General features: G+C 40.3%; 1 protein-coding gene across 1 annotated transcript; it reads left to right on the forward strand.

Annotated features, from left to right (window-relative positions):
• Positions 1–1776: 1776 nt before the first annotated feature.
• LOC140374512 (doublecortin domain-containing protein 2-like) lies at positions 1777–24099 on the forward strand. Its single transcript, XM_072461437.1, has 9 exons — positions 1777–2072; positions 7771–7825; positions 13298–13374; positions 13441–13575; positions 14513–14653; positions 15084–15138; positions 15495–15678; positions 22245–22312; positions 23374–24099. Exons 1-9 carry the CDS (start codon positions 1786–1788, stop codon positions 23998–24000), a joined length of 1629 nt encoding a protein of 542 aa, XP_072317538.1. The 5' UTR covers positions 1777–1785; the 3' UTR covers positions 24001–24099.
• The last annotated feature ends 1768 nt before the right edge of the window (positions 24100–25867 follow it).

Raw genomic sequence — 25867 nt, forward strand, 5'->3', positions numbered from 1 at the left:
CCTTGACCAAGCACAAAATCCCACACTATTTGTAAAACAAGCTGTCATGCGTTTAAAATGGGACTGGCACAGATGGAATAATAAGCACTCATTTTAACACTTAATACAATTCATAATCTACTACTGCACTGCTCCAGACAGATTTTCCCAGTGGCACTAGTTGAAGGATTGGGTCAAATGCAGAGGACACATTGACACACTAATCTAATCTAATTTAGCAACATTTTATCTGATTTTATTATTGCTTACAGGGGAAAAACTGAAAAGACAAACTATCCATTTCTGCTCCGTGTGTTCGTCATGTCATGATGGAGCCATGACAAAGCAATCTGTGAGCTGCACAAATAAAGATGCCATTTTCACATCTAACGAAGCAAAGCAATTATGGATAATTTCTTGTCTTCACTATGACGCTCAGGCTGAATGAGCTGTGCATTTAACAGTGAAGAAACAGACAAAAAATATAGGCTAAAGATTTAGGAATAAAACTGCATCAGGGTCCTGAACAAGGTCAGGAAAAATACTGCACCACTGTCTAGACTAAAGTACTTACATTTGCAGAAAACTACACTGTTTGATTATATTTGGATCATGGTCAGTTACTGAAAATGTTTAACAGCGCCCTCTACCGAGCAGAGGTCGCCACCACACAACTTGCACACAAAGCGTCACATTTTTTATTATTTAAGTGATGCTTATTCAAATAGAACCCTGAATGTGGGTTATTTTATTGTATGAAGAATAAAACACATTTTCCCATCTGAGAAAAAAATAATTAAACAATACTACTTAATGCTGGATAATGTGGGGAGGAAACATGTGTTTTAGGTGGTGAGCAAAGAGCGCTATCTTGTGGCATCAATGCATAGCTCAAGTTCAAGTTTATTTTTTCCCATCAGAAACTAACAATCATTTATTTAAGACTTCTCTGTGTGCATGTGTGTGTATGTGATCTAGGAGGGGGCGATGGCGCAGATTGCCAGCCACATCCTCAGTCTACCCTGGGGCACATGCGGCAGCTGATGGGGAAAACGTGCAGAAGCTCACACATCTCGGCCTATATAAGGCATCTGGAGCATCGTGTATTACAAATAGGTCTGCTATATTTTGCTGTGCTGTGCTTGCGGATTGCTGCGCTGTGATCCTTACTTTAGGCTACAAAAAAATGGGTAAAGCTCCAAAAGCTCCTCCAGACGGGACAGATGCTCTCTCACACTAACAGCGGCCTAACACAAACATGTTTTTTGTCCTTCTTGGCATGTCTCTGGCAACACCGCTTTCCAATTGGTCTCCTGATGCCCAATTAACCCCCGTCAATCTCCCACGAGGACGGAGAGGTTTTAATTGTCCATCCACTCTCCACTAATTTATGAATAAGTCCAAACCTACCACAGGTATTCGCCCGTGTCATCAAAACGCGTTGTGCCACTTTTGGTGCAACGTTACAAATTGGACTGGCATTTGCTACTGATTAAACTGCATGTTGATCACGACTGCTCCACGTGCACGGGCCTCGACTGGGTTACCATAGATACACCCTGATGTTTTGATCCCATGACACCCGGCGCCGAGGCAAAGGGCCAGGTCTCTCTGCGCGGCGCACTTGCGGTTCAACTCTGCAAAGACGCACCTCGCGCACACTCAGACACGTCACATTTAGTGGGAAGATTTTTTAAAATGCTGTAATTTACTAACGCGCCATCATTTTTTACCAACATGCGGTGATGTGATAATGGGCAGCGCGCAATACAGACAAACTGAACTATTATTACTTGACAGCCAAGGATGAACGCCGAAAAGCCCAACTTTCTCTCGCAGCCCGTGGTCAAGAACGTCTTCATGTACCGTAACGGAGACCCGTACTACGAGGCCCGGCGGATCGTGATCAACCAGAAGAGAGTGTGTAACTTTGAGACTTTGCTGCGGGAGGTGACCAGCGGGATCCATCCGCCGTTCGGAGCCGTGAGGAACATCTACACGCCCAGAGGGGGGCACAAGGTGGACCAGCTGGAGAGTCTGCGGAGCGGCGAGCAGTACGTGGCCGCGGGCAGAGAGAGGTTCAAGAAGCTCGAGTAAGACCTGCTCATAACGTTACAGCATGTTTTATGTTGCAAAGCTTTTTTTTTTTTGTTACGTTTGAATTGCATTGATGAATTTGTTTATTTTGAGTGTTGAGTTCATTCCTGGGGTAGATCTATTCTGAAGGGAATTATAAGTATGTGGACTTTAGATAACACATTGTCGTGATAACATATTTTTGAGTGCAATATATGATGATGATAATAATAATAAATATAGCCGCAAGCAGCAATGATCGGCCCTCGCCATGCCGCCGCCACGCCGCAAGAGGAGGGGGCGCTAACGCGCCCCAATTGTCCTTTTATTACATCTACTGCTGAATCTGTGACGCTGTCACATCTTCTCCCCTTTGTTTTACCATCAAAAAGCAATTTTATTTTGAATTCTTGGCAAAATGTGCGGCTTTACCGCACAGACACCGTGACTCTTTGAATAAAAATGTGGATAACTTTTGCTGGTCCACCCCTGAAGATGAGTCTCACCAAATTTCAGGTTAATAGGGCTGACGCCCTAAGAGGAGTTCGTGAAAGTCTAAAGTGTAAACATGTTCTGGCGATTTCCCCATTGGAATAACATGGAAGGTTTCGGTCATCGTTACGGCAACGCCATAACAATTATGACATGGGTCTCATTGACTTTTTTGATGGGGATGCCAAAATTGAGTTGTGTGTCAAATTTCATATAATTTCGCAAAACTAAATATTTAACCTCCATATAAAATCTGTAGGGGGCGCTGTGGCTCCAAATTAATTTATTTCACTTCAAGTAGGTTTAGGGCAAAGAGTTTAACAACTGATTCTAATTTGACGCAATTCGGACTTTATCTGCGCAAACGGCAGAAATGTTAAATTTGGGAGATTTCTGAAATTCTTGCTACAGTTTGCAGCTTTGCCGCACAGAGACCGTGAGAGGTATCAATGTAATTTGGATAACTTTTGATGTCCCACTCCTCAGTAGCATTTTCACCAAATTTCAGCTTTTTAGGGCCAACGCCCTGGGAGGAGTTCGTAAAAGTACGACGTTTGGAAAAACTCCGAAGTCATGTTTAGCCATTTTTGAAGCAATATGGCCGACATTTGGTTCGGCGGACGGCGTTGCCGTAATAATATTTTTTACTTCTCTTGTCACCATCTACCTCTGCGCCAAATTTCATGATTCTACGATCAGATTTTTTTTGGGTCATTTCCCATCTCTCAATGCATTTTTGGTACATTTGGGGGCGCTGACGCGCCAATTTTTTTTAATTTTAGAAAAAGGATATAGCCAGAATGTAGAGAGGCACGATTTTAGAGGTGTGCAAATTTTTGTGACTTTTCGTCAATGTTCACTGGGTGAAAAATAGGGGGGTTGGTCCCGAGAAGAAGAAGAAGAAGAAGAAGAAGAAGAAGAAGAAGAAGAAGAAGAAGAAGAAGAAGAAGAAGAAGAAGAAGAAGAAGAAGAAGAAGAAGAAGAAGAAGAAGAAGAAGAAGAAGAAGAAGAAGAAGAAGAAGAAGAAGAAGAAGAAGAAGAAGAAGAAGAAGAAGAAGAAGAAGAAGAAGAAGAAGAAGAAGAAGAAGAAGAAGAAGAAGAAGAAGAAGAAGAAGAAGAAGAAGAAGAAGAAGAAGAAGAAGAAGAAGAAGAAGAAGAAGAAGAAGAAGAAGAAGAAGAAGAAGGAAGAAAGAAAGAAAGAATAATATTCCGATGCGAAAACAATGTTTCCCATTTTTCAAATATCATAAACTATACATTTTCGGAAAGCGCTCGCGCTTTCCTACCTCATGGTGTGGGTCCCTGGTCACTGACGGGTACTTTCGATAATTTTGACTGGGCCCTGCCCACTTTGTGTTTTTGGCCCTCTATACAGTAATAATGTTCAATTTTTGCATTGCATGCTTATATGCACGGAACATGCAAGAGATGGGGAACGTATTCGTGAGGTACTTAGCGCAAATGAGTGCTTTACATTGGGATGACAACCTCTCGTTTAGTGCGAACTTTTGCACGGGCTTCGCCCGTTTACAACGGTAATGTTCCATTTTCCTACAACTAATTAGTATGCACGGGGCGTGCATGAGTGGAGGAGTGCGTTAGTGAGTGTTTGGAAGTGGGCGAGCGCTTCGCGCTCGATTTCGCACGGCCTTACGAGACTAATAGGCCTCTCGCCAGCTTGTGGCGCTCGGGCCTAATAATACCTTTGACACTTTGACATATACAAAAAGGGGGGGTATTTACAGACAGGGGGGGCAGCATGTACAGTACACAATAATGTACACAGTCCGAAAAAGAACATATAAAATTAAAGCCGCAAGCGGCATCCAACGGCCCTCGCGGGCCGCCGGCCTTCCGACTCTGCTCTCTGCATTTTACAGAGTTGGCGCTAACGTAATTGTCTAAGAACTAAGACAGCGACACATTGGACATGTACAATGCTGTGCTTAACCAGTGCAAATGAACACAAATGTCGGTCAAATGTGCAGCTCCAGCGCACAGAGACCGTGACACTTGGAATAAAAATATGGATAACTTTTGATGCTCCGCTTGTGTAGATTATTTTTCCCAAATATGAGCTTGATCGAGCTATTGCCCACAGAGGAGTTCATTAAAGTGTGAAGCATAAATGTGAACATTTCAAGGATTTGGCGTTTTTCCCATTTGTGACAGTATATTTGCAGCTCCACGGCACAGAGACCGTAGCACTTAAAATCAAAATATTGATAACTTTTGATGCCCCATTTGTGTAGATGATTTTCCCAAATATGAGCTTGATCGGGCAATCGGCCTAGGAGGAGTTGGTGAAAGTGTGAAGCGTGAAAATGTGGTCATTTTAGAGATTTCGCTGTTTTCCCATTTCTGACATATATTTGCGGGTCCGCCACACAGAGACCGTAGCACTTAGAATCAAAATATGGATACCTTTTGATGGCCCGCTTGTGTAGATGATTTTCCCCAAATATGAGTTTGATCGGACAATCGCCCTAGGGGGAGTTTGTTAAAGTGTGAAGTGTAAAAATGTGGTGATTTGAGCGATTCTACGATTTTCCCATAAGGATAACATGGGATGTTTCTGTCAATGCTACGGTTACGCCGTACAAAATATGACTTTGGCTCTCATACTTGTATGATCAGGATGGCAAATTAGAATTTAGTGCAAAATGTCATGTCATTTGGAAAAACTCTATTGTTTATAGGCCACTCTGAAGGCCAAATAGTCAGAATTCTGGGAAACGTTTGCGGCTCCGTCGCACAGAGACCGTAAAAGTTATCCTTAAAATTTGGATAACTTTAGATGCACCACTTGTCTAGAGGACGTACACCGATTTTGAGGTTGGTGGGCAAAACGCACTAGGAGGAGTTCGTTGAAGTGTAAAACATAAAAATGTGGTAATTTGAGAGATTTTGCGGTTTTCCCATAGGGATAACATGGGAGGTTTCTGTCATCGCTACGACTACGCCGTAAAAATTTAGGCATTTTTGTGATTGGCTTTTGTGATCGGGACGGCAAAATAGAATTTTGGGTAAAGTTTAGACAATTTTGGTAAAACTAATTTTTGACCTTCAATGTTAATTTAAAGGTCACTCTGTAGGGGGCGCTATCGCGGCCATTTCAATTTTGTCAGCCTAAACTGGTCCAAACTAGAAAGTTTAACAACTGATTAAAATTTGGTCCTAATCGGACTGGTTTTGATCAAATGGGAGCAATTTTTAGATCTGCAATATTCCAAAATAAGTTGACCAATTTTGCGGCTGCGCCGCACACAGACCGTTAAAGGTATCTCAAAAAATTGAATAACTTTAGATGCCCCACTTGTCCAGAGGACGTACACCAATTTTGAGGTTGGTGGGCAAAACGCACTAGGAGGACTTCGTTAAAGTGTAAAACATAAAAATGTGGTAATTTGAGAGATTTTGTGGTTTTCCCATAGGGATAACATGGGAGGTTTCTGTCATCGCTACGACTACGCCGTAAAAAAATAGGCATTTTTGTGATTGGCTTTTGTGATTGGGACGGCAAAGTAGAATTTTGAGTAAAGTTTAGACAATTTTGGTAAAACTAATTTTTGACCTTCAATGTTAATTTAAAGGTCACTCTGTAGGGGGCGCTATCGCGCCCATTTCAATTTTGTCAGCCTAAACTCGTCCAAACTAGAAAGTTTAACAACTGATTCAAATTTGGTCCTAATCGGACTGGTTTTGATCAAATGGGAACAATTTTTAGATCTGCAATATTCCAAAATAAGTTGTCCAACTTTGCGGCTGCGCCGCACACAGACCGTAAAAGGTATCTCAAAAAATTGGATAACTTTAGATGTCCCACTTGTCCAGAGGACGTACGCCGATTTTGAAGTCGGTGGGCAAAACGCCCTAGGAGGAGTTCGTCAAAGTTTGACGTAAACAAAATGGCTAACTCAGCTTGTTTTCATTTTCAAAGGAAGATGGCGGCCATAGGGTAAGTCTGGGGGCGTGGCCACAATAATATTTTCTTTTTGTCCTCACGAGAGGAATGCGTGTCCCGAATTTCGTAGCTTTACGACAAAGTTGACCTCGGGGCGTCTCCCATAGGCGCAATGTATTTTGACTTTTGTCGGTGGCGCTGTCGCGCCATTTTTTAACGAAAAAAAAAATGGCCCAGAAAAAATCAAATTTTTCGCCGATTCTGAATTTTGGGCAAAGTTTGGTGAGTTTTTGAGCATGTTCAGGGGGTCAAATTAGAGCTCAAAAAACAGAAGAACAAGAAAAATAAAAATAATAATATTTTTAGCAAAAACAATATAGCCGTTTCCACTATAACAACAAATTATACATCGTTTGAAAGCTCTAAGCCTTCCCGATGCCGCCATGGGGTGGAATCATCATTACGAGCGCTTACGCGCTCGTCACTCCCTATTCCGTCGGGATGCCCCGCCCACTCCCCATAGACTTCCATTGATTTGAGCAGATACAAGCATGGCCCATGCCTTCGGCATGGATTCTCGCATACGGGACGATGCCAGGAGGGTTTTTGAAGGAATGCAGCGCTTCACGCTGCTGTTGTCAACAATTAGTGAATGGGCTACGCCCATTCACTAATTGTTGACTATTTCTGTCATAGCAGGAGTAAGTATGCATGATCCATGCCTTCGGCATGGGCTAGTTCACTGTACTTGCCAGGGGCGACGGGGCACCAAACATGCGGGCTGCGCCCGCATGTTTGGTAAGACAGTTGCAACGCTGCCTTCGGCAGCGTTGCGGGAGCAATAGGCCCTCCGCCCTGCTGGGGCTCGGGCCTAATAAACAAGACAGAAGAAGTTTTACTATTATTATATTGCTGAGGAAAAAAATAATATTGAAACTACTTCATGCTCCAATTATCCTGAATCTTCATAAACTGGTAAACCTTTTGTCTAAATGTGCAGCTTAACGTAAAGAGTAGAATAAAACACTGACACGTTTGCTTTTATTATGATATCACAACAAAACAGTAAAGATTTACGCATTATTAATATTGGACACATAAACATATTGTTCCCTCTAATATTTATTGAACGATAAATTGATATTAATTGGCCAGAAATAACCTATTCCAGATACTCGAAGTCACCAGCCACTGTACTCTAGATCTTAAACAAATGTATTTCCAAATGATACTTGCAAAACAAAATGTACTGACTATATAAATGCTGGCTATATAATTATGTAAAAGTAAATATAACGTCTCAAATCTTTCATTTCTAGTTATTTAGAGATTGGCCCCAGAAGAAAGAAGACGTTGCAGGCTCTTCCTCTCCTGGTAAGTAAAAATGCTAAATCCAACCTCTTTTATTCTCCTTGGATTAAAAACATGCAGAGATAAAATAGAGTTAGTTCATTAAGTTTTAATATTACAGTCATACATGAGTTGAGCCAGTTAAGTTGAGCTGATAAATACTTTCGGCTGCAATGGAACAAGCATCCATAATTCATACAGGAGTGTCAATCAGCCGTTTAATCTGGGTGTCCGCACGAGGAATATGCTCAGGTTCCACTCACACTTCTGTAATACCAAACGCTGTATGATGACACTGGAGAGAACATACAGGCCTGGTGGATTCATTACTATTGTAAACAAGTCGTGACATCAGCAGCCGCCGGCAGAAAAGCTACACCCAGCACAAGAATACACCAACAATTAGAAAGCACTGATCGCTTTTGGGACTTCGGGTCACAACAGTCATTTCTGCATGTTAGCCTTCAATGTGATATATTTGGGAACGTCTTCACAGCCTTCTGCCACTCAGGGCCTCAGAAAGATTAGTTAAGCAGGTGTGGCGTTCAGAAAGTCCCTTCATTTGTTCTGTCACTTAGATGTAGGCTCAGTGACAATGTAATATTCATTTATGGATCGTAATCACCCTATTTTATGCAAATGTGCTAAACTGTTATGATGTAACCGTCAAAGTAAGAGCAACCTGAAGTCAAAAGCCTTTCTGCTCGCAATGAATCGCTGTTTTGATGTTGTCATATTGTGATTCAGTGCTTCTCTGTGTAATGGAGTTCTATGTTCAATCACAGACGCTATGCACTCCTCCTATTGGTCGGCATCTGAGTGAGCGACAGGTGTGTTCAACCAATCACAATGAAGTGTGAACTCAACTAAGAGGAAGATTAAAAGTAGATATCTCTAAAAAGCTGATTTGCGCTGCTTGAATAAAATTTATATTTTTTTAGCATAAGGCCCATCCCAACTATTTGTGGCAGCTGCAAATTCAGATCCAGCTCAGGCCTTTCTTTGTGGAGTTAGCATGTTTTTCTCCGTGTCCAGGTGGGTTTCTCCAAAAAACACCTAACTCCTCCAGCTATGGTGACTAGAACAAGTTGTGGACCTGGGTTGCACGCATGGCTCCTGACTGGCTGCCTCGGTGGTACTGAAGGATAGGTCAAATGCACAGGACAATGTTTCCCTATGGGCACAATAAAGTGTACCTTAACCTTAGCGAGGGAACTGAGGATTTGCAGTCACAATTCCACAAAGAAAAAGAGAAATAAAGAAATGATCGTTCCGTGCAAATAACACAAATCAAATCAGAAGTGGCGTCCTTAAGCTTCATAATGTTGTCTTCTCAGCTCGCACTGAGAGGCTAAATCACCACAGATAACCTCGAGCTCTGTGCTGTGCGGATCTACTCTGATTACCTGCTGAGCAAAAGGAGCCAATTTAGTTCACAAGGGCCTGGCCCTCGTCACCGGCCCACTTGTGCAGCTGATTATGTGGATTAAGGACAAGGACCATCAAGGAACTTCAGCATTTGTTGGTCTATTCTTTCATTTTTATTAATGTACATAAAATGCTAACTACAGTATTTACACAATCCCTCCTATGAAATGCATACAACTTTCAACAACAGATGAGGAATTCCATCATAATGTTGCTCTATGTCATGTAGAATCATTCACCTGCATGCAGCAACAATATAACATTTGTCAAGTATGTAATGTCATATTAGAGTCCTTCTATTGTTTATTTGTTAATAGTTATGAATGTGTTTTGGGGCTGCAACACCTTTTTTTCTTGTTGAATTCTTGTGTAGTCCCTGAAGCCCTCTGTTGCCTGGATGCACATCCAGATCCCACAAGACTTTTTAATAGTCTTTCCTCTCTTATCTGGATCTCTGAGGGCAGGATCTCAGCGTGTTGTCACACACGCAGGGATAGTTCTGTTGTTGGACCGGGCCCCAAGCGCTGCTTTTCTTCACCCTTACAACCTCCAGGATTAGAGGGGCCTCATTCTTTTGCTGTCATAGAGATAAAATAGATTCTCTGTGTGTTGACAATACATCATTCATTATGGCCTCCAGGGACACAATTCTTTTAATGTCGCAATATCCTGTTTTTATTGCCTTGGGTGAGTGAACAGACAAATACAACACAACCCCAATTCACAAAAAGTTGGGACAGTGTTTTGACATTTATCATGTCAAAAATATAAATATTATTTTCAAGATTATTTGGTTAATTGGTAATCATGATTATTCAGACCACAATTTAGCTATCCATCCATCCATCCATTTTCTACCGCTTGTTCCCTTTCGGGGTCGCGGGTGACTAGAGCCTATCCCAGTGACTTTGGGCCTTAGGCGGGGTACATCCTGGACAGTGGCCAACTTGTCACAGGGCTGACAGACATAGACATAGACACACAGATAACCATTCACGTTCACTTCACTCTCACATTCATTCACTAAGGCCAATTTAGAGTCACCATTTTGTCCTAACACATGTATGTCTTTGAACCCAGGGTAACACGGGGAGGACATGTAGACTCCACCCAGAGAGATCATGTGATGTGGGTCTGATCCGGGAATCGAACCCATGTGCTAACCGCCTTTGCCACCGTGCACCGTGCAATATATTTATTGTGATAATTGTAGGCAGCAGTAGACATTTTAAGTACTTTTTCATCCGGAAAGGTTTATATTATGAAGCTAGTGAGGAATGGTAAAAGCAAATTAAGGATTTCACTGTCAAAGTGCCAACAATTGTGAATAATCCTAACATCACAATGTTTCTTTGCATAATAATAATAATAAATATAGCCGCAAGCGGCAATGATCGGCCCTCACCACGCCGCCGCTACACCGCCGCTACGCCGCAAGAGGAGGGGGCGCTAACGCGCCCCGATTGTCCTTTTATTACGCCTACTGCTGAATCTGTGACGCTGTCACATCTTCTCCCCTTTGTTTTACCATTAAAAAGCTATTTTATTTTGAATTCTTGGCAAAATGTGCGGCTTTGCCGCACAAACACCGTGACTCTTTGAACAAAAATGTGAATAACTTTTGACAGGTATCAATGTAATTTGAATAACTTTTGATGTCCCACTCCTCAGTAGCATTTTCACCAAATTTCAGCTTTTTAGAGCCAACGCCCTGGGAGGAGTTCGTAAAAGTACGACGTTTGGAAAAACTCCCGAGTCCTGCTTAGCCATTTTTGAACCAATATAAGATAATATAAGATAAGATAAGATATTCCTTTATTGTCCCAATATGGCCGATATTTGGTTGGGTGGACGACGTTGCCGTAATAATATTTTTTACTTCTCTTGTCACCATCTACCTGTGCGCCAAATTTCATGATTCTACGATCAGATTTTTTTTGGGTCATTTCCTATCTCTCAATGCATTTTTGGTACATTTGGGGGCGCTGACGCGCCAATTTTTTTTTAATTTTAGAAAAGGGAAATAGCCAGAATGTAAAGAGGCACGATTTTTAGAGGTGTGCAAATTTTTGTGACTTTTCGTCAATGTTCACTGGGTGAAAAATAGGGGGGTTGGTCCCGAGAAGAAAGAAAGAAAGAAAGAATAATATTCCGATGCGAAAACAATGTTTCCCATTTTTCAAATATCATAAACTACACATTTTCGGAAAGCGCTCGCGCTTTCCTACCTCATGGTGTGGGTCCCTGGTCACTGACGGGTACTTTCGTTAATTTTGAGTTAGCAGTTGAGTTATGCACGGTGGCAAAGGCGGTTAGCGCTCTTGCCTCCCAAGAAGGAGATCATGGGTTCGATTCCCGGACCAGACCAACATCACATGATCTCTCTGGGTGGAGTCTGCATGTTCTCCCCGTGTTATCGTGGGTTCTCTCCGGGTTCTCCGGCACCTCCCACCATCCAAACACATGCATGTGTTAGGCAAAATTGGTGACTCTAAATTAAATTGGCCCTAGTGATTGAATGTGAGAGTGAACTGTCTGTAATGTCTATGTCTCTGTGTTGGCCCTGCGACAAGTTGGCCACTGTCCAGGATGTACCCCGCCTAAGGCCCGAAGTCACTGGGATAGGCTCCAGTCACCCGCGACCCCGAAAGGGAACAAGCGGTAGAAAATGGATGGATAATGATAATAATAATAATAATAATAATTAGAATTATTCATGAATAATAATCATAACTCTAAAATGTTATATTGTGACATCATTATTCTCAAGAGAATAAAATGCATAAATAGCAGATGTTAAAACATTTGACTAAGTTTAAAGTGTCACTTTTCTGGATAAAGGGGCCACCTGTTTGTTCTTTAGGTATTATTGCTTTGTCTGGAATTACATTTGTCACTGTATGACATTAAACTTATCTATATCCATGGAGGCAAGCAGGTACAAATCAGATCTGTGGAGAGGCAAGCCCAATCACGCCAAGAATGAACATTTTCTAGTGTTTAAGTAATTAAAACATCTGTAAGTTTGATACTGTGGAACATTCCAGGAAATGCATTAACACAAGAGAAGTTACACAGTGCACCTTTAACTACCCACATCCTTGTTTATTTATTTTCTTAAGGATTTTATTGGCCGTAGGCTTTATTAGACGGAACAGTATAGCGTGGAAGGGGGATGAGACTAGGGAAGGACTGTGATAAAATGTGAATATATGATTATATTTCTGTGATGTATTTTATCTGCATAATAATGATATTTTATCTGCATCATTAGTCTAAGAGAAGAACGGGTGTGTGACAAACTGCATTTGTTTGTGAAGGTATCATAAAGATGGGCCAAAGAATGTTGCCCCAGGGGGGGAGTTGCACCCCCCCCTTGCAGGCTTGATCTCTACGGAAAAATACCAAGTGCCTTGATGTGAGGCTGACCAATGAGAAATGTGACCCGCCTATTCCAGAATATCTAATAAAACCAACCAGCATGGGAAAAAACAGGGTGAGACGCAGGAGGATCACGCAGGCTGCTTACCACAGCTTGCGTGATCAGTCCCTGCTTTTTCTCCCAAGCTTGCCATACAAATGTCTGATATTTCTGTGTCGTTTCATATTCTAAGTTGAATTGTGTTCTCGATGTGTTACGGAATAGCATCAATGTATGTCTAATCCCAGGACAAGGACATTGCAGCAAACTATCGAGAGCCAGGTTCAAACTCACAACATGAACACGAGCCACTGAGCAGCACTGTGCTGACCTTTTATGTGACCATACCATAGTACCATAGTAGCCTTTGTGTTAACTGTTGTTCACACTTGCTACATGTTGGTTAACCACATTTGCGCAATCATCAGTTTTCCCCTTGACAATTCGCTGACTTATCCCTGCAGAACTTTTCCCTAAAGCTCCCTAACGTCAGATGTACTCAGGCACATCCTGTTTTTAAGTGGTGCCCTAAACTCCAATGGGACTGCTCCACTTCACCATCAGTAATAATAGGCACAGAATGTACTTTGAATAGGCACCTGGGCAAACGGCTCTTACACGTGACAACCACTGACTTTGTTTTACAGGCAAAACCACTACCACAAAACAGGATCATGGCATCAGCACGATTTCTGAAGCCTATCAAGGAGCCATGCCCCATATTGTGAGACTTGACATATTTAAACAGTGTAGTTCATTGTAACGTCAACATTTCCTTTACTTTCTTAAGTGTTGTTGCCAATGGTGATGTCCTGAACCCAGCCATGAGGCTGCTGATCCATCCAAGGATCCTGGGACAGTTTGATAAGGTTCTGGAGCTGGTCACGGAGAAGATGGGCTTGAGAGTCCTGGGGGGAGTGCGCAGGTACTGTGAATATGATTTATATGTTTTTATCATGTTTTTACGATTAAAAAAACCCATAATATGCACACAACTATAGAACTGCATTACACACTATTAAGGAGTTTAGCCATAACGAAAGCTGCATTTGACCAACACATTTTATGTGGCTTTTTGGTTTGAAAGGTTCAAAGAAAATGGCAGAAGTTTCCAGATTTGTTATAGTTTATGTACAGCACATTTTATGAACAGGATTATACATTATATTATACATACACTTATTATACACACTATGGCCACAAAAACACAAGAAACATTTAGCTCTAAGAGAAATACATGAGCAGAAATATATTTTTTTACTACTGAACTAGGCTGAACTACTATAATACAAGATAATAATACAATCCATTTCTGGGCAATATAAAATCCTATTTTGGGCAATATAAATCTTTATTTAGGACGCCATAGGATTGGCTGAATTCAATGGGACAATTAACAATTCATAGGAATTTTTTAGGAATTTGCAGTGCACGGTGGCAAAGGCGGTTAGCGCTCTTGCCTCCCAAGAAGGAGATCATGGGTTCGATTCCCGGACCAGACCAACATCACATGATCTCTCTGGGTGGAGTCTGCATGTCCTCCCCGTGTTACTGTGGGTTCTCTCCGGGTTCTCTGGCTTCCTCCCACAGTCCAAAGACATGCATGTGAATCCTATGCATGAGACCCTAGTGAATGAATGTGAGCGTGAACTGTCTGTAATGTCTATGTCTCTATGTCAGCCCTGCGACAAATTGGCCACTGTCCAGGGTGTACCCCGCCTAAGGCCTGAAGTCACTTGGACCGGTTGTTCCGGAACAACCGGTAGAAAATGGATGGATGGATATAGGAATTTGCACCTCAGGTCTTTAATCTAGTTTGCAGCTCTGTTTCTGAAGCATTACATCTGTTTTTGTGTGTTTAGTCTGTACATATACGAGGGCCAACAGGTGACCGATGGTTCCCAGCTGGAGAGTGGTCAGCTCTATGTGGCCGTGGGGAGAGACAAGTTCAAGAAGCTGCCGTACATCGATCTACTTTTCTCCAAACCTCAAGGGATGAGGAGGTATACTGGCTGCACTCCTCACAAGTGACCGTTACAATTTCACTTCATTTGTTTATTCTCTGTATTAAATGGATATTAAAGAATATTCTGTTAGTTTAAAGATGCCACATCAACTTTTTCTTATGTTTACGTTGCCTGCCACATTAATAGATGCAAAAAGCAATCGTAGCCAAGTGCTGATGCTCTTTAATTGTATATTTGCATTTGTCGTTATGTGCACTAATTACCCCTCCAGGACCAATCTTTACTCTGAGGTGCTTTCCTTGGGCAGTATGCATTTCATATGCATTATTATTTATGGACAAATAAAGGGTTGCCCTCAAAATAACAAGTCGCAAAACAACACAAACAGAAGTTGTTTGTTTATTGTTAATGGCAGTCAGACTTGTTGTCCTTCTCCATGGGATTCATCATTTACTTTTGTTTACAGAATGAAAGCTTATTATCTACCACCAATCTACAGAATGTCAAAGCAAAATGGGACTGTAAGTAAAGAAATTTATGCTTTACAATTCCTAATTAGCAATAACAATAATGTTATTTAATTATTAAAATATAATATAACAAATACAATAATATATCAATTTAAAAATGCATTGTTTATTTTGCTGAGAATGTTGTTTTTAATCATCTGTTTCTGCTCAAGATTAAAATAGAACCTTATTGTTTTCATGGAATTTATTACTGCCACATAACCAAAAGCTAAAAACTCAAGCTTTTGGTAATTTAGAAACATGATTTTTTCACACAATGTGTCATTCTTTTATTATACATATTTTCATTTTTTCTTGCTACCAAATGTTTTTCAGATAAGTTTCCCTTCTTTCCCCACTGATATCAGGGTAAGTCTATGGTGCATTCCAGTGACAGCGGAGACACGGACTCCAAAGCCTCTCCTCCAGCTCTCAACGGCAGCAGTAAGGAGCAGTTGTCCGCCATCGTCAGGGAAATCTCTCAAGCTCGACTCATCTCACTGAGGAAGAAGAAGAGTGGACAGAGCATGGCCCTGGGCAGCACTGACCAGGGTAGGACGGGCAGCACTGACCAGGGTAGGACGGGCAGCACTGACCAGGGTAGGACCAACAGCACAATGCAGCACACATTTTATGCATCTTAAGCACCGTTTGCATGATGAATTAAATAAAACAGGAGTATCATGGTCAATTGACAATACACACTATATTTTACTTTGAAATAACTTTAAGAACATGACAGGATGCAAAAAGATTAAAAAAATCTAATAAAAAATCAGTAACAAACTTTTCACTTGTCTTTAAATCTGACCTAATTTATTGGAATTGACAGACATTAACATTATAGATTAAACAATATCACTACATCACCCATTATACACATAAATGTAATTGCATTAAATATTTATGCAATATACAGTGTTGATTCAAACCTTACATAAGCTGCTACTGCTGAAAATGTCCACTGAGTGGCACTGTTGCTCTTTTCAACTATGAATGCAAGTGGCCCTAGAATGATGACATTAATCGCTTTTACAAGAAACACATTACGTCACTTTCCCAGCTTGTGGTTAGTCCGTTCAGACTCCTGACAAAACCTCCAATGCCCCCAGGTTATAATGTAGTAAAACATTAAACGTCAATACATTTTTATGGTATTATTTTCATTGTGTAAGTAAGCTAAAGATTTCTGCTTATTCCTTTGTTGTAAATTTGGTTTCTTTCCAGACCACTGAGCTTATTGTACCTGGTTGTGTGTGGTGTGATAAAATGACGTCACCCTGTAGCGAATGATAGATGTGGCCTGTTTTCTCCTCTGCTGGGAGACCTGACGGCACATGCCTAAAGGAGCATGAAGAATTGCTTTAGAGGAGATAGCATTTTGCATGAAACTGCATCTTAGAGAGGGCATATGCGTGCATAGTACTAGTACTGTCAACCTCAAAATTCTTCAAATTCTATGTGGCATGTCACGTCATTGGCTTAGACAACCCTGTGGCCTGATTATTGGTCCCCTTGGGTGACATTGAGCAAAGATTAAATTAACAGAGTGACTGCTCACAAAACAAGATCAGGCACGAGACAAGAGCACTTGAAATGCTTAAAAACATTTCACATGGTTGTTCACCCTTGATTGTTTGACCTATAATGGCATCTACTTGACTTTGTGGTTATATTCAGTCACTGTTGTCTCTGTCCGTGGTCCTGAATGCAGCTTTAGACTTTGTATTCTCTATATCTCCCCCATAGCGTTTTTTTGTTCTATGTTGGTTAGTTTGTTTGGGGACTCGCCGCCACACAGTTGTGCGGTTTTGTGTGCTCACTGAGTATAAAGTTAACACACTCTGTACTGCTGCCAAGATGAAATGCAGCCAAAAAGTTGTCTCACTGGTAGAAGTTAGAGAAAGATCACAGCATGGCTCCAGCTCAAAAACAAAACAACTAAAATCACACCAGGAGCATTCATACATTCAGCCTTTTCCTTATAGCAATTATGGATGACTGGAGCCTGTTGTAGCAGCTGTGGACCTCAGGCGGTGTACTCCCTGGACAGTTGTAGCCAACCTTTCACTCTCACATTCATTCTTCTTCTCTTTTGACTGCTCCTTTCTTCTTCTGCGGTTGCAACAGTAAATCATCTGCTTCCATCATCCCCATTGATTGGTTTGATGCAGACGTCTGTACTGAATATCAATTTGGTGTATTGCCTTTCCTGAAGCATTATAGTATTTTTGATTTATTTTACTAGCTTAATTTCAATACAAAAAAGGTGTTTTCTTGCTCATTTAGCATTTATTTTAGGTAAACAATGCATTTAAGTTTAATCTTGGTTTAGTCTTGGTTTAGTCCTGGTTTAGTCCTGGTTTAGTCCTGGTTTAGTCCTGGTCTAGTCCTGGTTTAGTCCTGGTTTAGTCCTGGTTTAGTCCTGGTCTAGTCCTGGTCTAGTCCTGGTCTAGTCCTGGTCTGCCTCTCTGTGGCATCAGACTCTCCGACCATCTCTCAATCACACGCCGTACACACTGGTCTGGGATTGGGAACTCACTCTTTGAACCCTTTGTGCACAGCCACATTTGAAACTCCGGACGGTCAAAGTTGCTCCTTCTCCATGGCGGACGCTCCGTTAGAAAATGTTCATAGAACAAATGTGTACATACTTAGAGCTGCGCTAACACATACACGTCTACAGACAGTTAGAAGTACTTTCAAAGGACCCACGCTGTTAAAATGGAACGTCTAAGATTGCCCATTGAAAGAGAGAAGCGTTAACCACTCTGTTACTGTGCAATTAGTAATATTCTCTGGTGGTTATATAATTATTCTGTTGGAGTAAATGTAAAATAACTATCTCTGTTTTGAAATGGACACTGTTTTTCTTTGACCAGGCTGTGTCTTTTTGCACTGCTCCTGGCCTTTTCTGTTCATTAGAGTGACCACAGTGCTGAGCGACAGCAAAAGCAAAAACCACAAGTATTGTTGCAAAGGTCACCAAATGAATCCAACTTTAAACATGACCTAAACCTTAAACAACAAGGTTCCTCATAACCGCACTTTCTATTCGCTCGGGGACAACTTGACCGACCTATTTAAAAACATGTCCCATTTGTATGGAGCAATTAGCAATTGTATTACTAAAAATGAGTTGGGGATGTTTATCAGAAGGCACCTTTGTGACGATGTGCCTTGGTTAATTGCCTGGAAGGATGGAGAAGAAAATGAAATGAGAATTGGGGACTGACAGGAACGGCAAAGGGGACATGCCATGTGAAAAGAAAGTTGAGAAAAAAAATGAACATGGTTTCCAAATGTGTAATAAAAGGTTGCGATGATGAAGGCCGGGCATTATGAAGAAAATACTTCCAGAGTACAGGTGGAAGTGAGCATTGACTATAATGAAACAGCCTTAGAAGCCATAGAGACAGCGGCGGAGGAATAAAAAGCACACAAGATATTGAAGGGAGGGGGTAGGTGGGGGTTCAACATAATTGCCTTTCATTTGGATGATCTCTCCATTTAGAGTCATCAAAGCAGAATTTTACTTGCCTCTGCCCCTTGCTGAGGCCAAATTACAGCTCGGGAAATCAACAAAAGAACCAGGGTACTCCAGGAGGCGAGGTGGACTGGAGCGGAGAGGGAGAGAAAGAGAGGGTCTTTTGACAGACGTGGGCCAGGGGTTTTACTGATTATACGTGCCCGTTGTACATGCCTTGATGTAGTGCATTAACGCAATCTACAGTAACTCAAGGTTGCTTTTTATTGATTCACATGTCTTGGGTTTATGTAAGAACTGATGTCTGGTCTTTGTGTTGAATACGGAATTAAAATAGCCCTGAAGTGCTGCTCTAAACATGTAGGAGCACTTAGCGAGCAGTGATGTTGTTTTGCCATGTAAACTTTCAGCATTACTGGACAGATGAACAGATTGAGTACATATAGGTTTGCAAAGGTTACAACTGCAAGAAAACATCATATTGACGTATTTAAAACACACAGGAAGAATACTATTTAATGTTCATATGGGGTTTCCATTTAGAGTTGCAATAGCTGATTCAATTTCAGAAACATTTTATTTCCAATGCACTTTGATTAAAAGTAAAAGATGTTTGAAGGGATGTTTCTAGTTTTCAAAAGATACAAGTCTTAGAAATATTGCTTCATATTCATTCATGCTGAGGTGCCGTTCCCTTTACACATCCAGCCAGATCGCTCAACTTCTGGTGTCATGCAAAGTGAGGGAGCTTTGGGGAATTAGCCCTGTTAGCATATGTATCTGCTTGGCCTGTCAGGGAGGAACAGTTCAAAACAGTTTGCAGAGGAAGAGAACATGCATAAAGGGTGGAATGTCTTAAATCATGTGTCATTGGAGAGGCTAAGTATGAAAGACGGTGACTTTTTATATATATATTTTCTTCTACTTCAGAGAAAGTATAGTTTGCTTGCTTTAGAAGTCTGTTTTAATTTACATCATTTACATTTGTGTGTGTGTGTGTGTGTGTGTGTATGTGTGTGTGTGTGTGTGTGTGTGTATCACATGACTAACATCTCAGACAACATCCTCTTCGTCTTCCTTTCATCTTTCTCTTTTCATGACAGCAAAAAAAAGGTCGTCTATGACCCTTTGATGGTGGATTACTGGATAAAAGAGGAAAGTAGGTCTATAATCTCCTGTATTAATCTGTTAACATGTGTTTTAGCTGTGACATGTAGCAGAAGTGGAAACGGAAATGGCACACAAAATATAGGTTACATTTTTGTGGTTGAGAGTGGCTTTCATTTCTGATCTTGACATCTGAAAATGCAAAGATTTGAACAAGCATTATACATTTTAAAACATGAAATATGTTTTGATTTGAGTGGGTTTACAGAGCGTTTAGCACTTCAGCCTCCCATCAAAGATGTACATTTTAGTCTAATATTAATTTACATGTATTGCACTCCTTTTGTTGTTGTGGAATGTCTTTTTCCTACTTACATCAAATACATTATGTTTAGTTTGTTTAAATGTCCTATAGTGACTGTGATGAATACATTATGGATGGACCCACTTAATACATTAATTGTTTCATAGTTGAAGGAAATTTACATTTTTGACACACTCACTACACTTATGCTACATTTCTTTTAGATGTGTGAAATTCATTCATGACTAATTGAAGCCGAGAAATCATTTATGGTGAAATGTGAACATTCAGGTTGTATCTGTAGATGGAGCCGGTGCTCCTTAGCACTATAGAAGTCCAAAATGTAACAGGATCTGTCAAGAGTGGTGCAGAGAATGACATTTATGAACTGAGTTTCCCCAGAAAAGTTATTGTAGTTTATAATCACTTCATCCTTTGTGCTTTATTGCTTTCTTTCCTTGATCAACAGTCATTTATAATCTTGGCTTTCATAAAAGTGGCAGCCGGTGCAATTTATAAGAGTAATTATAGCCACTTAGAGATGCATCCTGGTTGTAGCTCACTCTGACTGATGAGACGCAGCATCATGTCTCAATTGCAGGTGTGCCCTGCATGTGTTTCGCTGAGAATTATGTTGTTTTGCAGCATATATACACATGAATGCACACAGCCTCACTGCAATGGAAAAAAAACAAAATCCAATGCCTTTAATGATGAGCCTGAGGAGCCGGCCTAAATGTTGTATTTAATGTGGTTTAACTGAATTCATGTTAAGTTGTTTGGAGTTGTAGTACTAGCTGAGCCTCTGCTTACTGCTTACAGACACTTGGTCTTACGGATAATGAATGCAAGCGATTACCATAAAATATTCTTAAAGAGGTCCCTTATTATTACCATAACGTTTCATCTCCTACCATGGCTAAACTTCAATCAGTTTTGCATTTGAAATGCATTAAATGTCTCCATAAACTCTTGTAATCTCTGCCAAGTCATTTTTCTTCTTCAACTGGAAAGTGTAAAAGAGGAGCCTAATATTAAAGATGGTAATGATTTCTGTTTTGTCTCTGAGTTTAGGCTTGAATTTTCAGTCTCAAAGTGTTTTAAAGCACTCTGTAATTATGTTGTTTACCAGAGCGTATACAGTATTTCTTTAATGATGGTTGGGGTTAATTACCATGAGGCTTTTGATGCACATGCCCATATCAGACTAAAACTGTACACTCATGTTGCACCTCCACTTACCTAATGCAGAGCTGATTGCTTCAATTAAAAAGTATTTAGTTTGTAGCGAGCATCAGTATAATGCCCCTCATTAACACCAGCACTCACATACTGTAAATAACACAAACATAGTGAGGTCTGTGAAGGTTTGTGTTTTCAGGTGCAAACAACTTATGTTGCGCCTCAATTGCACATTCAGATTTGCATCAATCAAGGCTTATATTATACATCTATGTTGAATGGACTGTTTTAACAAACTTCAAAAGCAAGCAATTTGACAAATGGAGGGCACAGATTGTTACATTTATTATCAGATTTAATGCTGTATATTTTGAAATCAAAACATCATAAGAATACGACTGTCAAAGTGTTTTGTGACAAAGCACTACAGCTTCTTTACAGTACACTGCAAGTGAAAGCACTATAGATATCATTAGAAAGTTCAACCACTCAGATTGAATGATGTAATAGTGAGAATACAGACAGTAATAAAGCCCCACAGTGCAGTTAAACTATGATGATGATGATGATGGAAAGCAGCTAATGTCATATGTGTATTTAAAATGAGCTCCTGACCTTCACTGCTGCCTGTCGCCTGCTCCTCATGCCTCTCTTAAATGTTTACTAGCTCTCTCTGGCACACTTCCATTGTCTGCTCAAGTTGTTTACCTGCGTTTATGACAAGAACAGTGCTCGTTTCCACCACTAGATGTCACTCCTGCGCCGTTAGGATGCAGCCAATGCTTTGAATGAGGCTGAGAGTAAATAAAAGCCTCTCATTATGTGAAGAAAGGCTGAGATGGTTTTATGAAATGATGTAATAAGTCTGGCTATTTATTGATAAGGGAAATAATGTCTTTTGCTTTTATTTGGACTGGAGGTAGGATGAACTTTCAGGTTTAGCAGCAAATAAACTTTTTACAGTTGCAGTAAAACGTCTGAATGGGATTGAGAGGATTATCCGCTAACTGTACGTCTCTGTAACTGTGTGGTGTGCAGATGATGTGAAGGGGAAAGCAGAGGGGAAAGACACAGAGGATGACCTTCAGAACCAGACAGAAGAGCAGGTATGTTGTTACTCCCATCCAGTTTTAATCAAGCTCCAAATCGTTCGTTGTTGGTCGTTGGTTTTAAGAGAATTAATTAACCAAATACATTTTTGACCAGGAGGAGTCTTCAACATGCCTCACAATTGACGACTCGGAACTAAAAAGAAATACAAACCTTCTCAAAAACAGGTCTTTTAAACGTGACAATTAAGCAAAATCGAACACCGAACAAATATATAAAGTATACATTCACATTTCACTCTAGTTGGTAAACACAGTAATACAGTTTACGCAGCTTCACAGGTTTAGAGATGACAGTAAGTGAATTAACATGACAAAACAACAAAAAGTTGCCTCATTGGCCTCATTCACTCAAAGGGAATAAACACTTTGATATTGTCAGACGACACGGAGCAACACCTTTAGTCTGAATATTACAAATATGAACTTAAATGTAGGAGAGTTGTCTAGTAGCTACATATGTCATGTACAGTTTACACATTCAATTATTCATCCACTGCTGCACATTAACCCACGTCTTGGGGGACTGTTCACAGCTACTTTGGGCCTGAAGTAGGGCAAACAATAGCCACAGACAGATGGAGATCATTTTAATGTATTAAGCGATTGTTTCTAAAAAATAAAATACATACTCTTTTCAACAATAACAATACTAGATATTATCTATAACCTCAAATAGAGAAGTACATTGCATTGAACACAGTTGTCAAAGATTTGTGGTGTATATTTTTGTACTCTTTGTCGACAACGACGACGACAACAACAACAACAACACATTTGATTTAATAGGTGCCTTTATGGACGCTATTGCAGTGTACATTTCTGTATTTGGGTGTTGACAGATAGTAGTTGTTTGTTAGTAGTAGTTTTTTGTTTTTTCAATTAGAATAATCTATTTAAAATTTAACCTTATCGCGATTTCTAAAACTCCAAAAACAGAATTATACTGAACATTCATAACACTTCTATATCTGAATGTATTTTCCTATGTATAGTCACCATCAGTGGATTTCAACACACAGTATACACTTATTACACTTTATAAAATGTCTTTACAGAACTCTTCACCAAACAATAAAGAATCTACAAATGGAAACGACTCGCCCTCAGACAAGACCCCCATCGCATCTGATGTGGACGTGCTAAAGGAGGACCCCGGTGACCCCGCAGGAGCAGACATGCAGGAGGACTCAAACGGACAAGAAAACTCCCCGTCAGACGTGGTCAATAATGCAGGCACAGATGAGAAAAGCAGTGTAGAGGAGGGCACGAGCCAGGGCCACCGATCTAGTGATAATGAGAAAGAGGACGAGGATTCGAGCCAAGGTGAACAAAATGATCAAGACAAAAGTGCAGAAGGAGTGGAGGAAAGAGACCGGAGGAAGGGGGTGAATGGCGGCCATGATGGAAGTAATGATGCAGACACAGGGGAGGAGCAGAAAGAACGGAAAGAAGACAGCAACGACCCGGAAAAGGCCCCGGCAGATAATGAGACCAAAGAGGCTAAAAGTAGCAATGCTAACAGGGAAGAGGTGGGGAAAGACAGTAGCACAAATGCAGAGCAATCAGGAGAGGTCAGCGGAGAGGTCAGCAGAGGAGATGATGAGGTGAAGAGTGAAGCCGGGTTAGACGTGGACAAGAAAGAGCCAGACACTGACAAGGAGAAGGAATCAGAGAATAATTGATACTGCGTTTTTATAAAAGTAGTGCTAAAAGATACTCAAAACTACCGTGTCAGAGTAAATATATAGAAAACAAAGCTGTGAAGTATCATTCAATAGACAACCTCTTAGGTCAAAAAGCACACCAAAAGTTTTATAGAAGTACAGGGTCAATATAAATATGTATGTGATGTTTTCCAATATTATTCATACACTGATCGGGCATAGCAATATGAGCTTAAAGGTGCACTATGTAACTTTTCTGATCGAGGGTCTGCCACCGGCTTATCTCCCGGAATGTTACACACTGTGACATTAAATATATCCATGTTTATTTTGTTCGATTACAGTTATTGTGCCTGATTTTTACTGTTTTAGAAAAGTGAAAAACAAGTTCATGTTCAGGTCCAAATGTATTGCTCCATTACTGCATTCCAAGCATCCTAATTATTCACCACAATACGTTTGACGTCATGATGAAGCTAAAGACAACTAGCATGCTAATAGCGCTCTTCCTGTTTCGACAGACAGCACACAGTGGTCTTATTTTACCCTACGACATATCCGCACTGGGACAAGACAGATTTGACTATAGTTACACTTAACCTGTAACTTGCGCTGGTTGCATCACTTGCTTGTCTCCATAGGGATTGACATGTTTAATGCTGTACTAAGGAAGACTGTAGGCAAAGTAATAATAAACATAGTGCGGCTTTAGAGGACATAGCAGAGATTATTGCTTCATTGTGAGACCCGGTACAAGTGGGTGGAAATATTAGGCAACAACTGAACTTGTCAAAAATGTTGATGTGTTAGAAAAATGTGCAAATATAACAGCACGTTTGACTGGCCAGTGTCGAGATAATGGCTACAGAAAATAGAGGGTCATTAGAAAATATTATCGCCACTTTCACCTGATTATTGTACATCCAAAATTGGTATGTACTCTTCAGTAGCACATAGTAATTACATTGTCTTGCCTTTTTTATCACAAGTTTTAATAGAGTTGTGAATAAAAGTAAGTCACAGTTGGTTGTAAAGACATGTGCGTAAGATTTCAGTTTTTGCAGTATACTGAATTATTCAAATACGGTAAATATTCCACGAATAATTTATTAAGGTTCAAAGCTGGTTTAATTTTAAATAGGCTTTTTTAGTTTTTAAAAGGAGTAGAAAGAAGTGTAAACGTGTGAATTTTTACAATCAGGTACTTTTCATTTCACAGCAGTTGCCTCGTTGGACGTTCCAGAATTGTTGAACAGAAGGTTAAAGAATCAAACAATGAAACAGTCAAAAGCTGATTAAACAATGTTCACAGGAATTTAGCTAATTGTTTACTGTCCCAGCATCCCCTGTTCTTAGACCCTCTTTCTCTGTAAGGAAAAACTACAAAAAATCTGTGGGAAAAATATAGTACTTCAATAAAATGATAATAAAAAATACTTATTAGAATATTAATATTTTATTGATGAACCAAAGATAAGGAAATACTACTGCACTTCTAATGCTACATGTATGAATGTTTAGTTGCCTAAATGTATGCAAAATAAAAAAAAGAACATGTCTTCAAGAACATTTTATTTATTTTATTTCATTGGTTGATGTGTTGGCGGCAAAGAATATAATTGTATATTGCCTAAATTATTATTATTATTATTTTTAATAAATAAATGCATAGGTATATGCATGGATGAATTTCATTTTGCTGTGGGGGTCCAATGTGGCTTGCATGTTTTTATGGGGATGTGCCGGCATAAAACGTTTGGGAACCTCTGTTTTAGACTATACATTTTACCAAAATGTTACTCTAAGTCGGCCTATAAGAACTGGCTCACAGCTCTAATTATTTCAAACTAAAATATACCAAAGGATGTTTCAATGGATGACAACA

This window comes from Eucyclogobius newberryi, unplaced genomic scaffold (genome assembly GCF_026437365.1).
Source record: "Eucyclogobius newberryi isolate DKJ021-1_F unplaced genomic scaffold, fEucNew1.0.hap1 SCAF_3, whole genome shotgun sequence".
Taxonomy (NCBI): Eukaryota; Metazoa; Chordata; class Actinopteri; order Gobiiformes; family Gobiidae; genus Eucyclogobius; species Eucyclogobius newberryi.

Coding starts and splice junctions, on each gene's coding strand:
- LOC140374512 (XM_072461437.1), top strand. CDS start 1,786: ATGAACGCCGAAAAGCCCAACTTTCTCTCGCAGCCCGTGGTCAAGAAC. Junction 7,826..13,297: donor TGCAGGCTCTTCCTCTCCTG/GTAAGTAAAAAT, acceptor TTTGTTTTACAG/GCAAAACCACTACCACAAAA. Junction 22,313..23,373: donor AGAACCAGACAGAAGAGCAG/GTATGTTGTTAC, acceptor ATGTCTTTACAG/AACTCTTCACCAAACAATAA.